The sequence below is a fragment of the Eurosta solidaginis genome, chromosome 5 (assembly GCF_040869045.1).
Source record: "Eurosta solidaginis isolate ZX-2024a chromosome 5, ASM4086904v1, whole genome shotgun sequence".
NCBI classification, from domain to species: domain Eukaryota; kingdom Metazoa; phylum Arthropoda; class Insecta; order Diptera; family Tephritidae; genus Eurosta; species Eurosta solidaginis.
The window spans coordinates 218,150,259-218,163,612 of NC_090323.1; the positions used below are offsets into that span (position 1 = coordinate 218,150,259).

Here is a 13,354-nt window from a genome sequence, read left to right on the forward strand (position 1 = left end):
ATAGCCGAGCACAGGATTATCCTGACGGACGACCGCCCCATCAAGCAACGTTACTTCCCACGCAACCCAGCTATGCAGACCATCATCAACAACGAAATTACTTCAGAAAGGATGCATCGAGCCATCCTGTAGCCCACACAGCGCACCAATCGTACTAGCCAAGAAGAAAAACGGGAAGTGGAGGTTATGCGTGGACTATCGGCAGCTTAATGCCCGATCCGTACCCGACGCATACCCCTTACCCAGAATACAACACATCCTGGACAAACTACGACGAGCGAAGTATATCAGCAGTTTGGATTTGAAAAATGGCTACTGGCAAATACCACTAGAGCCCAAGAGCCGGCCCTACACAGCTTTCACAGTACCGGGACGCGGATTATTCCAGTGGCGCGTTATGCCGTTCGGCCTACACTCTGCACCCGCAACGTTTCAAAGAGCACTAGATCAGGTTATTGGGCCTGAAATGGAACCCCACGCCTTCGCATACCTCGATGACATAATCGTCATAGGATCCACTGTGGAGGAGCACAATCACAATCTGAGAGAAGTAATGCTACGACTACAGCGCGCCAACCTCAGAATAAATCCGGAGAAATGCGAATTCTTCAAGAAGGAAATCCGATACCTAGGACACCTAGTAAGCGACAAGGGAATTCACACCGACCTCGAGAAAGTCGCAGCCATCAAAGACTTGAAGCCACCAACGAACGTGAAAGAGGTACGCCAATATCTCGGTATAGCATCCTGGTACCGACGTTTCGTACCCGACTTCGCCACGATCAGCCAACCACTAACAACCCTGCTGAAAAAGGGCAAACACTGGAAGTGGGGGGCCGAACAACAGGAGGCCTTCGAGGTCTTAAAGCAAAAGCTCACGGAAGCACCGATACTTGCCTGCCCGAACTTCACCAAGACCTTCACCTTACAAACGGACGCCAGCAATTTCGGGCTGGGTGCCGTATTGACACAAGACCTGGAAGGCGGAGAACGCGTGATCGCCTACGCCAGCAGGAAACTCAACAAGGCGGAAACCAACTACTCGCCCACCGAGAAGGAGTGCCTCGCGATAGTCTGTGGAATACGCAAGATGAGGCCATACTTGGAAAGATACCGATTCAAGGTAATCACGGACCATATGTCTCTAAAGTGGTTAAACTCCATCGAAAGCCCTTCAGGCCGTATAGCACGATGAGCCTTGGAGCTTCAACAACACACTTTCGACATCGAGTACAGGAAAGGGAAGCTGAACCTGGTAGCGGACGCACTATCACGTCAGCCACTGGAGACCCTACGCCTAGCAACGACAACAGAGCCACAATGCAAGTGGTGGCACAAGCGCGTCGGCGAAGTACGCACTAACCCCGAGAAATTTTCTGACTACATGATACAAGATGGGCAACTGTACCGCCATATTCCCTGCCGGTCACACGATGAGGAAACGGTCCCTTGGAAATTTTGTGTACCAACACCACTGCGACGAGTGTTAGAAGAAAACCACAACACCCCTAGCGCTGGACACATGGGCATCCGCCGGACGGTAGCACGGATTGCCAACCGGTACTACTGGCCCGGCATGTTTCGGGACATCAGTCGATACGTACGACAGTGCGAGTCTTGCCAGAAGTACAAGGAAACACAGCAAAAGCCGGCCGGAAAGATGCTCACACAAGTGGCCCAAGAACCATTCGCCACGGTATGCGTCGATTTCGTTGGACCACTCCCACGATCCACACACGGGAACACGATGCTACTAGTATTTTTCGACCGCTTCAGCAAATGGGTGGAACTGGTCCCCATGAGGCGTGCGACAGCAGAAGGCCTTCGCCGCGCGTTCAGAGAACGCATCCTAGCAAGATTTGGTGCTCCCAAGATACTGATATCGGACAACGGCGTCCAGTTCACCAGCACAATGTGGCAGCGTTACCTCAAGGAAATGGGGATACGACAACAATTCACGGCGCTCTACACACCGCAAGAAAACCCGACGGAACGGGCGAACAGAACGGTAAAGAGGATCATAGCGCAACTCACCAAATCACAACACAACAAATGGGACGACTTTCTCCCAGAGATCGAGCTGGCCATCAACACCAGTGTAACCGCGTCCACAGGGTACATTCCAGCCTTCCTCGTACAAGGACGAGAACCGCGACTACCAGGGGCATTGTTTGACGAGGTCAACCTGGGGACAGGCACAGCCACCACCACGGCAGAAGAAAAATCCGACAGAATGCAAGAGGCATTCAGAATAGTGAGGCAGAACATGGAACGAGCGGCGGCAGACCAAGCACGGCACTACAATTTACGGCGGAGAAAATGGACCCCCGTAGTCGGCGAACTAGTGCTCACAAAGGAACACCATCTCTCCAAGGCCGGCGAAAACTTCGCGGCAAAGTTGACCCCCAAATATGACGGACCTTACCAGATCCTAGGATATGTATCACCAGTGATACTCAAAATACGAAAACCCAACGGAGGAAAGGAAAAAACTGTCAACATCGCGGAACTAAAAGCATATCATACAGCGGAGATCATCGCGTGAAACCAAACAAATTCAGGGAGAACAATTTCTTATATTATTAATTAATATCAAGGACAATCAAGCGCCGGTCATTCCAACGCAAACCACCGAGGTGACAACATCGTTTTCTTTTGCTACGAATTTTTTTCACAAACCAATAATTTACAATGCAGAGCTATAACGCTAGACTAACCAACATCGTCAAGCGTATGCGCCAGCGCTACGAGGAGGAGGAAGCAAACGCCCGAGGGCCGTATTGCTGGAAGGAGTTACAGGCGCCGACGTCAGCCACACGCGTGCAACTATACGCGCAAACAGGTACGCTGACGTCGAGCACATCATTACACCATTAAACACTACTGGGGCCGACGTCAGCCACACGCGTGCAACTATACGCGCAAACAGGTACGCTGACGTCGTACACGGCATTACACCATTAAATACTACAGGCGGCGACGTCAACAACACGCGTGGAACTACACGCGCAAACAGGTACACTGACGTCGCACGCACCATTACATCACCAAACACTGCAGACACCTACACCAACACCACGAACACCGAACCAGTCACGGCCAAGGCCCACAATAAGACCGGAGCATCGCCGAAGCAAAGGACGCTCCCGCGTAAGTTTTCGCACACGGGAATACGCCGTCACGGTGGTAAAAGGCAGGGCCCACATACGAATACTGGGCACCGAAGGCTAAATTTCTGAAGTGGGAGGGGGGGGGGGGAGTATGAGGACCAAATAAATCCCCATTAATTTGGCCCACACAAAACGACCCCACAACATATTTGACACGACATTAACACAACAAGTGGCCACAAAGGCTATAGCAACAGACCAACCAACAAGTTCAACACAGCATTGACACAACAGCCAGTCACAAAAGGCTATAGCAACAGACCAACCAACAAGTTTCAGCAACGCAACGAGCGTTCGCAACATCGAACAGCAACCATACCAACGCAGCCATTTGAGCCAGCAATGCCAAACAAGGCAATAAAAGGAGCGACACAGCAGCACAGCAGTCAGTCAGCACGGAGCTGTGGTCGTGACCAGAGCTACTAGCGAAGTAGATCCCTATCGCAGTTGACCTACTCTATGCAATAGGAATCCACTTCATAGGAGCGAGTCGTGGAATGGTGATTGGGGTTGACCTTCTCTACGCATCACCCTCCAAAGACCAAAGGCCCCGCCACAGTAACGCGCAACCGCGACAGGTGACACCCGCTCACCCCCGACAGTAGAGGTACACCAGCAGAGTAATACAAGGCGCGACAGAGTATCGCCCAGCACACGCGAGTAGACGCCGACGCAAGGCGTGGCAGAGAATCACCCAACAACCAGCAATACAAATAGACGCCGACGCAAGGCGCAGCAGAGTAATACAAGTAAACGTTTCAGCAATACAAGTCAGCACGGAGCTGTGGTCGTGACCAGAGCTACTAGCGAAGTAGATCCCTATCGCAGTTGACCTACTCTATGCAATAGGAATCCACTTCATAGGAGCGAGTCGTGGAATGGTGATTGCGGTTGACCTTCTCTACGCATCACCCCCCAGAGACCAAAGGCCCCGCCACAGTAACGCGCAACCGCGACAGGTGACACCCGCTCACCTCCGTCAGTAGAGGTACACCAGCAGAGTAATACAAGTAAACGCTTCAAGTCAGCACGGAGCTGTGGTCGTGACCAGAGCTACTAGCGAAGTAGATCCCTATCGCAGTTGACCTACTCTATGCAATAGGAATCCACTTCATAGGAGCGAGTCGTGGAATGGTGGTTGCGGTTGACCTCTACGCATCACCCTCCAAAGACCAAAGGCCCCGCCACAGTAACGCGCAACCGCGACAGGCGTCAACCGATCACCTCCGTCTGTAGAAGTACGCAGGCAGAGGCCGCAACAGAGCGACAACGACGTAAGGCGCGACAGAGCACCGCAGAAGAGAGAGACGCCGACGTAAGGCGCGTCAAGGCACCGACGCCACATACTAACGGGACCCGTCTAACGGAACACGGCGACAGAGCATCGCCTCAGCAATACAAGTAGACGCCAACGTAAGGCGCGACAGAGCACCGCAGCAGAATTGTACGAGCATACGACACTGGTCGCAGCAGCGCAACGCTAACATACGACGTTGGCCGCAGTAGAGATACGTTAACATGCGACGCTGGTCGCAGCAGCGCAACACTAACATACGACGTTGGCCGCAGCAGAGATACGCAGTCGCTAACCGTAAGAGAAACACGCCGACGCACGGCGTCACTGAGATACATTTACACATACCCAGCAGGGCGTCCTAACGGAACGATCCTAACGGGACGCGAGGACCGTTAGCCCACCACCAATCACGGAGCAAGCATAAAGCGAAGTGAAGAATATACATAAATCTTTCTTTTATTATATTTTTACAGTTGTAGTATATAGAGTTAAAGCAATAAAGTGAATTTTATATGAAATCGATTTGCAAGGTGCCCCTTTAATACAAATTTATTGTAAACGAACCCTGGGCACGGCGAGTATACCCCAGCAAATATCAAAGAAGCAACGGGGCACGAAAAAGCTTCGTTACACGGTCTATATGTAGTATATATCCCCCACAACCGGTTGTTCAGATAAGAAACTTTTCCTAATTACTGCCCCATTTTAAGAGCTAGATTTCACCAGTTGCTTACGTTGTCTGGAAAAATCATAGAGATAGGTGGTATGTATATTATATACCCCATAATCTGCAATTTTTGCCCCTTTTTTTACGGCTAGAAGCTTCAAATTTCATCAAATACTTACGTTTACGTCATATATTGTTGAAATACGTGATTCGTAGACATAGTTTTTACATGCAGACCACCAAAAACCTGAAACTTTGCATCCTCACACAAATTACCTACCTATTTTTATACTCAGTTGAGCAGAGCTCACAGAGTATAATAACTTTGATTGGATAACGGTTGGTTGTACAGGTATAAAGGAAACAAGATAGATATATACTTCCATATATCAAAATCATCGGTATCGAAAAAAAATTTGATTGAGCCATGTCCGCCCGTCCGTTAACACGATAACTTGAGTAAATTTTGAGGTATCTTGATGAAATTCGGTATGTAGGTTCCTGTTCACTCATCTCAGATCACTATTTAAAATGAACGAAATCGGACTATAAGTTTAGAAAATTAGTAAAATTTTTGACAATGGGCGTGGCACCCACCGCCCTCTTTTAGAGGAAGGTAATTTAAAAGTTTTGCAAGCTGTAATTTGGCAGTCGTTGAAGATGTCAGGATGAAATTTGGCAGGAGCGTTACTCCGATTACTATATGTATGATTAATAAAAATTAGCAAAATCGGAGAACGACCACGCCCACTTAAAAAAAATTTTTTTTAAGTCAAATTTTAACAAAAAATGTAATATTTTTACAGTGTATAAGTAAATTATGTCAAAATTCAAGTTCAGTAATGATATGGTGCAACAAAATACAAAAATAAAAGAAAATTTCAATATAGGCGTGGCTCCGCCCTTTTTCATCTAATTTGTCTAGGATACTTTTAATGCCATAAGTCGTACATAAATTTACCAATCCTTGTGAAATTTGGTAAGGGCTTAGATTCTGGGACGATAACTTATTTCTGTGAAAAAGGGCGAAATCGGTTGAAGCCACGCCCAATTTTTATACACAGTCGACCGTCTGTCCTTCCGCTCGGCCGTTAACACGATGACTTGAGCAAAAATTGATATATCTTTACTAAACTCAGTTCACGTACTTATCTGAATTCCCTTTATCTTGGTATATAAAATGACCGAAATCCGACTATGACCACGCCCACTTTTTCGATTTCGAAAATTACGAAAAATTAAAAAAATGCCATAATTCTATACCAAATACGAAAAAAGGGATGAAACATGGTAATTGGATTGGTTTATTGACGCAAAATATAACTTTATAAAAAAACATTTTGGGTGTGACACCTACCATATTAAGTAAAAGAAATGAAAAAGTTCTGCAGGGCGAAATCAAAAGCCCTTGGAATCATGGCAGGAATACTGTTCGTGGTATTAGATATATAAATAAATTAGCGGTACCCGAGAGATGATGTTCTGAGTCACCCTGGTCCACATTTTGGTCGATATCTCGAAAACGCCTTCACATACATATACAACTACCACCACTCCCTTATAAAACCCTCAGTAATACCTTTAATTTGATACCCATATCGTACAAACACATTATAGTCACCCCTCCACCTTTATAACGATATCTCGAAAAGGCGTCCACCTATAGAACTAAGGCCCACTCCCTTTTAAAATACTCATTAACACCTTTCATTTGATACCCATATCGTACAAACAAATTCTAGAGTCACCCCTGGTCCACCTTTATGACGATATCTCGAAAAGGCGTCCACCTATAGAACTAAGGCCAACGCGCTTCTAACATACTCATTAACACCTTTCATTTGATACCCATATCGTACAAACAAATTCTAGAGTCACCCCTGGTCCACCTTTATGGCGATATCTCGAAAAGGCGTCCACCTATAGAACTAAGGCCCACGCGCTTTTAACATACTCATTAACACCTTTCATATGATACCCATATCGTACAAACAAATTCTAGAGTCACCCCTGGTCTACCTTTATAGCGATATCTCGAAAAGGCGTCCACCTTTAGAACTAAGGCCCACTCCCTCTTAAAATACTCTTTAATAGCTTCCATTTGATACACATGTCATACAAACACATTCCCTTATTTTGTCTCCATAGCTCTCAGCTGAGTATGTAATGTTCGGTTACACCCGAACTTAGCCTTCCTTACTTGTTTATTTTATATTTATCTTAAAAATCGTTTAGGTATGTACATCTGTTCACTATATATTTCTTATCTTATATAGCCGATTATTTGGAGATTACGGGATAAGATTATTGGTCAGCCCCATTCATGAAAGGTATGAAGTCTTCGGCACAGCCGAAGACAGTCCCGCCCTTACTTGTTTTATTTCAATGTAAGCCTGAAAATGTTTATAGTGTTATTTCTCTTCAGAAAAAATATAGTCCCCGGGTGTTATTTCTTTTGTCAATGCCCTCGGACCTTATTTCCCCGTTAATTTGTTCATGAAATTGAGTGATTTCACGGATTTACTGCAACTAATGCCCGGGTTTTCAGTGCGAGTTTAAACTCCGGTTAAAGTAGACTAGAGTTTAGCATTGCCATTTTGTTCGATAACGTAAATTTGTTTTAAAATTCAATAAAAATTACCTTTCAGGTCAATATTTGTCCATGGCTTCGCAGTTGATGACAAGGGACGCAAAATGTCAAAGTCCCTGGGGAATGTTATATCACCAAATGATGTTATTAAAAAATATGGTGTGGATGTTTTAAGGTAATTTTTGTGCAAAAATCATGCTATAAGAACGCAATTAAATATGGGTATATCCATGTCGATTTAGAGATGAATTTCGGTAAAACATTCTTTCAATCACAAAATTTCGCAGATGTGGAAAAATTAAACAAAAAATTACTAAAAAGATACGCACAAAAAGTGCGAAATTGTATTACTTAGGACTATTTTTATACTCAGCGTGCTTTGCACACAGAGTATATTAACTTTGATTGGATAACGGTGGGTTGTACAGGTATAAAGGAATCGAGATAGATATAGAATATATCAAAATGATCAGTATCGAAATAAAATTTGGTTGAGCCATGTCCGTCCGTTCGTCCGTCCGTTAGCACGATAACTCGAGTAAATATTGAGATATCTTACCAAATTTGGTACACTAGCTTATCTGGACGCAGAATAAATTGGTATTGAAAATGAGCGAAATCGGATGATAACCACGCCCCGATTTTTATATATATAACATTTTGGAAAACACAAAAACCTGATTATTTAGTAAATAATACACCTAGAATGTTGAAATTTGACGTGTGGACTGATATTGAGACTCTTGATAAACATTTTAAAAAATTGTTTGAAATGGGCGTGGCACTGCCCACTTGTGATAAAATCAATTTTTCAAATATTATTAATCATAAATCCAAAATCGTTAAACCTATCATAATAAAATTTACTATAAGGAATGCTTTGAAGAAAAATTATCGAAATCGGTTAAGGACCACACCCACTTAATATAAAAGATTTTTAAAAGGGTTATGGACGAATAAAATAAGCTATATCTTTGCAAAAAAGAGTTTTATATCAATGGTATTGTATTTCCCAAGTGGATTTATAACAATAAATAGGAAAAGCTTCAAATTTTAAAAAATGGGCGTGGCACCGCCCCTTTTATGACTAATCAGTTTTCTATGTTTCGGGAGCCATAACTCGAAGAAAAATTTACATGTCGTAATGAAATTGTGTACACAAATTTTCCTTATAGCAGAAAATATTGCTAGTAAAAATGGACGGGATCGGTTAAAGACCACGGCAACTTAGATATAAAACAAGTTTAAAAGGGTCGTAGAATAGAATAATAAGCTATAACTTAGCAAAAAATAGTTTTGAATCAATGATATTTTACTGATCAAGTTTTACTGTAAGAGGAAATGGGGAGAAATTTTTTTTTAAACGGGCGGTGCCACGTGTTATGTAAAAAAATAATTGATCTGAAATTAAATGTACAATTGAAGCTCGCGCTGAGTATATAATGTTCGGTTACACCCGAACTTAGACACTTTTACTTGTTAACTCTAGATTTAGTTTTAAAGTTTATATGAGTTTAACCCCTTGTACAAACTCTGAGTTAAAAGGATAACTTGCCGCTGTGTAAGTGGGACTCATTCAACTTTTTTTTTCAATTTAAAGTTTTGATTATCCCTTAAAGTTTCACCTAGTAACTTAGGCATTAGAATGCGATGGTAAGTGGCTATGCAAGAGATCTGATAAGTAAAATAATGATCTCGAAACGGGAAGTTATAACCTCAAACAATCTTAATTTCCTTATTTTGAAATAGATAATAATAAGTTTATGAGGTTTATATTAGTAGTGGGACTATTTTCGAATAATATTCGAACAACCAAATAATACTATTCGTTTCAAATAATAGCTTACTATTCGAATATCATAATAAAAGCTTATTATTCGAATATTAACTTACTATTCGAATATCGCTATACTATTTGCAAAAAAAATACGTACTTACCAATCGATCAACGCTTGTACGTTTTTTTATACACGTGTTTATTTACATATTGTATCGAATTTTAAGAAATTCTTGCTTATGTTGCAGCTTCTGTTATCGTTCGAGTCTCTGAACTGTCGAATAAATAACTCAAATATTGAGAATAGCAAAATGTTCTTCATTTACACTACTATGGTAGTAGTACTTCACAATTATAATACTCGCGTATTTTAGATATAGCGTATTAAAAGCAAACTGACTGATTATTCCTCAACTTGCGCTATTTTTATACTCTCAGTTGCCTGGTTCGCCTATTTCTCCTAGGGTCTAGACTTTTCACGAACAGCCTTCTCCAACAGTTGCTTATTTATTTCACGTTTATGTACCTCTTATAGGCTTTGGCTACATACATGTATATCTGTAGTATATGTAAGCTCAATGTGCGCACTTTATTGCCGTCTACATGCGTGTGAAAAAATATCTTTACTGGCTGCTGTTGTTTATGTGTTAAATATGTATTTTTCGTTGCCTTCTATGTATTTGTGTATATATCTTACTGTTGTTCGCCACACTGCCCCGCCATCTAAATCTGATCGTCCTGAACAGACAATTTTCCCGATTTAAATGCTCCCAGCCTTTCCAAATGAACAACTTTCATTTTCGTGGTTTGTCAATGGTTTGTATGCGGTAAACAACATCGTTGATCCGTTTAATTGTAAAATTTTTTCACACACATGTAGACGGCAATAAAGTGCGCAAATTGTATGGGCCTTCTCAATTACACCGAAATTTCTGGGACAAACCTTTCATTCGTTGTCAGTTATATAACAGCACCCTCTCCTTCCAAAAACCTTCCGTGTAAATTGCTTTATCGTATCTGGCTTTCATCTTGTCACTCATAATCCTGGTTCGCTGTCTTAAAAAATCACGTATTACCCTATTTTCTTCCCCCTAAGACACCAGTGGATTTCTTGACATTTCTTTCCGCATCGACATTTATCCCAAACTACAAGTCAGCTGGTAGTCGAACTATTGCCAAATATTACATTTGCAGGAGATTGACCCGTTGTCTCATGCACTGCCAATCGGTAAGCCATCAAGAATAAGGATATGTGTGTGTTCCACTTTTCATGAAACTTGCCCACTACTTTCCTTAAGTGTTCTTCCAAGGTTCTATTGACTCGTTCACCATACCATCGGACTGAGGATGCAAAGCAGTTGCCCTAGTTTTTCAAATGCTCAATGTCTTACAAATATCGTTGAACACAGCTGATTCAAAAATTCTGCCTTTGTCAGAATGTAACTCCATTGGTACACCATACATTGCAATCCAGTTGTTTGTAAATACTTCTCCTACTGCTTCCACGTCCTGATTTGGGATTGGGTATACCTCTGGCCATTTGCTGAAATATTCTATTACCGATTAACCATTGTGATCCCTTCAAATGGTGCACCGGAGTTATATTGCTGCATCTGGCTCTGCTGTAAACCTCGTAGTGCCAATACATTCATAGACCGACTGACGTAAAGCAACCAAAAAATAATATCTGCTTTATTGTTTCCAGCGCCTTCGTGATTCCAAGATGACCTCCACTTGGACCGTTTTGTAGCTCACTGAGAACGTCAGGGATCCTTTTCCTTGGGACAACTATCAGTTTCCTCTTACATTGACCATCCTCATTCTCCCATATTGGATGCAAGCAACCGGATATCAATTGTATCCACCCGCCCCAATATAACTTAGCAACAGGACTCTCTTCTGCCACCTCTATTTGGTTTGTCGTGCCTTGCATAACATGTGACAGAACTGTATCTTCTAGCTGACACTTCCTTAGTTGTTCCATGTCCCATTCATCCGTGCACGTTATTCTCAGTAGCCGTACATCTATAATATCTTTTTTAGCCTAAGCTTTCAAACAGTGCTTGCAATCCAAATTACATGGTATACGTGAAATTGCAACAGCGTTACCATAGGTGCTGTCACGGACATCGTTGACAGGGATAACATATCATGCGCTATAAAATCATTCGAACCCTACAAATCGGCGGGACCGGATGGTGTGATACCGGCTATGTTACAAGCCGTTTGTGACGAACTAATACCATATCTACACGGCATCTTTTCAAGATGCCTACAAGATGGTTATGTACCCGAAGCCGAGAGAAATGTACGGGTGGTTTTCATTTCCAAAGCAGGAAAACTTAACCACTTGGAAGCCAAAGACTATAGACTAATAAGCCTCTCCTCCTTTATCCTTAAAACACTGAAGAGACTTATCGATCTACACATTAGAAACAATGCCAATCTCTGGCAGATAGATGCAGCACAGCATGCATACCAAAAAGGCAAATCAGTTGAAAGTGCCCTTCATGAGGCAGTCAGTGCCATCGAGAACTCACTAAGCTGCAAGGAATACACGTTGGCAGCTTTCCTCGACATTGAGGGCGCTTTCAACAACGTACAGACGGAGGCCATCTGCAAGGCTCTTACACGATATGGAACCCAAAGCTCTATAGTTGCATGGATCGATTATATGCTTAGGAGTAGAGTTGTCAAGGCTACTTTAGGGACTGATTCTATTGGCAAAATGACCACCAGAGGCACCCCCGAGGCGGGGTGCTATCACCTCTTTTCTGGATACTGGTGGTCAACAAAATTCTTGATATCTGTAGCAGAAAAGGAAGAAAGGTAGTTGCATACGCCGATGACTTAGTGATTCTGATCACAGGCAAATTCTTGCCAACCTTCAGCGAACTCATGGAATCGGCACTTTGCGACATTCGCGATGGGCTGGGGGTAAACCCAAGAAAAACGGAACTTGTTCTGTTCACGACAAAGATAAAGATACCCTCCTTTAACTTACCGAGGCTAAACGGCACAACGTTAAACCTATCTTTGGAAGCAAAATATCTTGGAATTATACTCGATTCCAAGTTAAGCTGGAAAAGGAACGTTGAGATGTGATCAAAGAAAGCTCTAGCAGCATACTACGCCTGCAAAAGGGCTTTTGGGTGGAACTGAGGACTGGCACCACATGTCATTCATGGCATGTACAGCACAGTCAGTCGACCGATACTAACATATGGAGCTCTAGTCTGGTGGAAGGCGCTAGACAAAAAGACTAATCAGCAGAGGATCGGGAAGGTACAAAGGCTGGCATCCCTGGGAATGTCAGGCGCCGTGAGCAGCGCACCTCAGGAAGCGCTAACTGTGATCTTTCACTGGACGCCTCTACAAGTCTTCGTACAGGGATTAGCCGCTATAGGAGCTCTACGACTAAGAGAATCCAACATGTGGAAAACAGCTAAGCACGGATACGCGACGATTCTGGACGATGGGGCAATTAAACGGAATAATAACCGACCTAACATCCAAAACAGACCACATCACAGGGGTTTTGGACTTCCAGGCTCAGAACATACGATATCCTTCAAGGGAGGAATGGGAAGTAGGCCTAGACAACGGCAGGGGCATCACAATATACACCGACAGCTCGAAAATGGAAAAGGGAACTGGAGCTGGGATGTACTCGACACATCTACAGCTAAGCCAATAATTCCGCTTTCTGACGCATGCAGTGTATTCCAAGCCGAGGTCTATGCCATAGGCAGAGCGACAAAGCTGCTCCAAGATAGCACGGTCTCCAACACCGACGTAACAATCTTTGTTGACAGCCAATGCCTTAAGGGCATTAGAGTCCAACATGATAAAA

General features: G+C 43.4%; 1 protein-coding gene across 2 annotated transcripts in view; it reads left to right on the forward strand.

Annotated features, from left to right (window-relative positions):
- IleRS-m (Isoleucyl-tRNA synthetase, mitochondrial) overlaps positions 1-13,354 on the forward strand; it is a 93,724-nt gene that overhangs the window by 68,037 nt on the left and 12,333 nt on the right. For both annotated transcript variants that reach the window (XM_067788362.1, XM_067788361.1), the window contains one exon: positions 7,783-7,899. In XM_067788362.1, the coding sequence (XP_067644463.1) occupies positions 7,783-7,899 (117 nt within the window). The remainder of the gene's footprint in view (positions 1-7,782; positions 7,900-13,354) is intronic.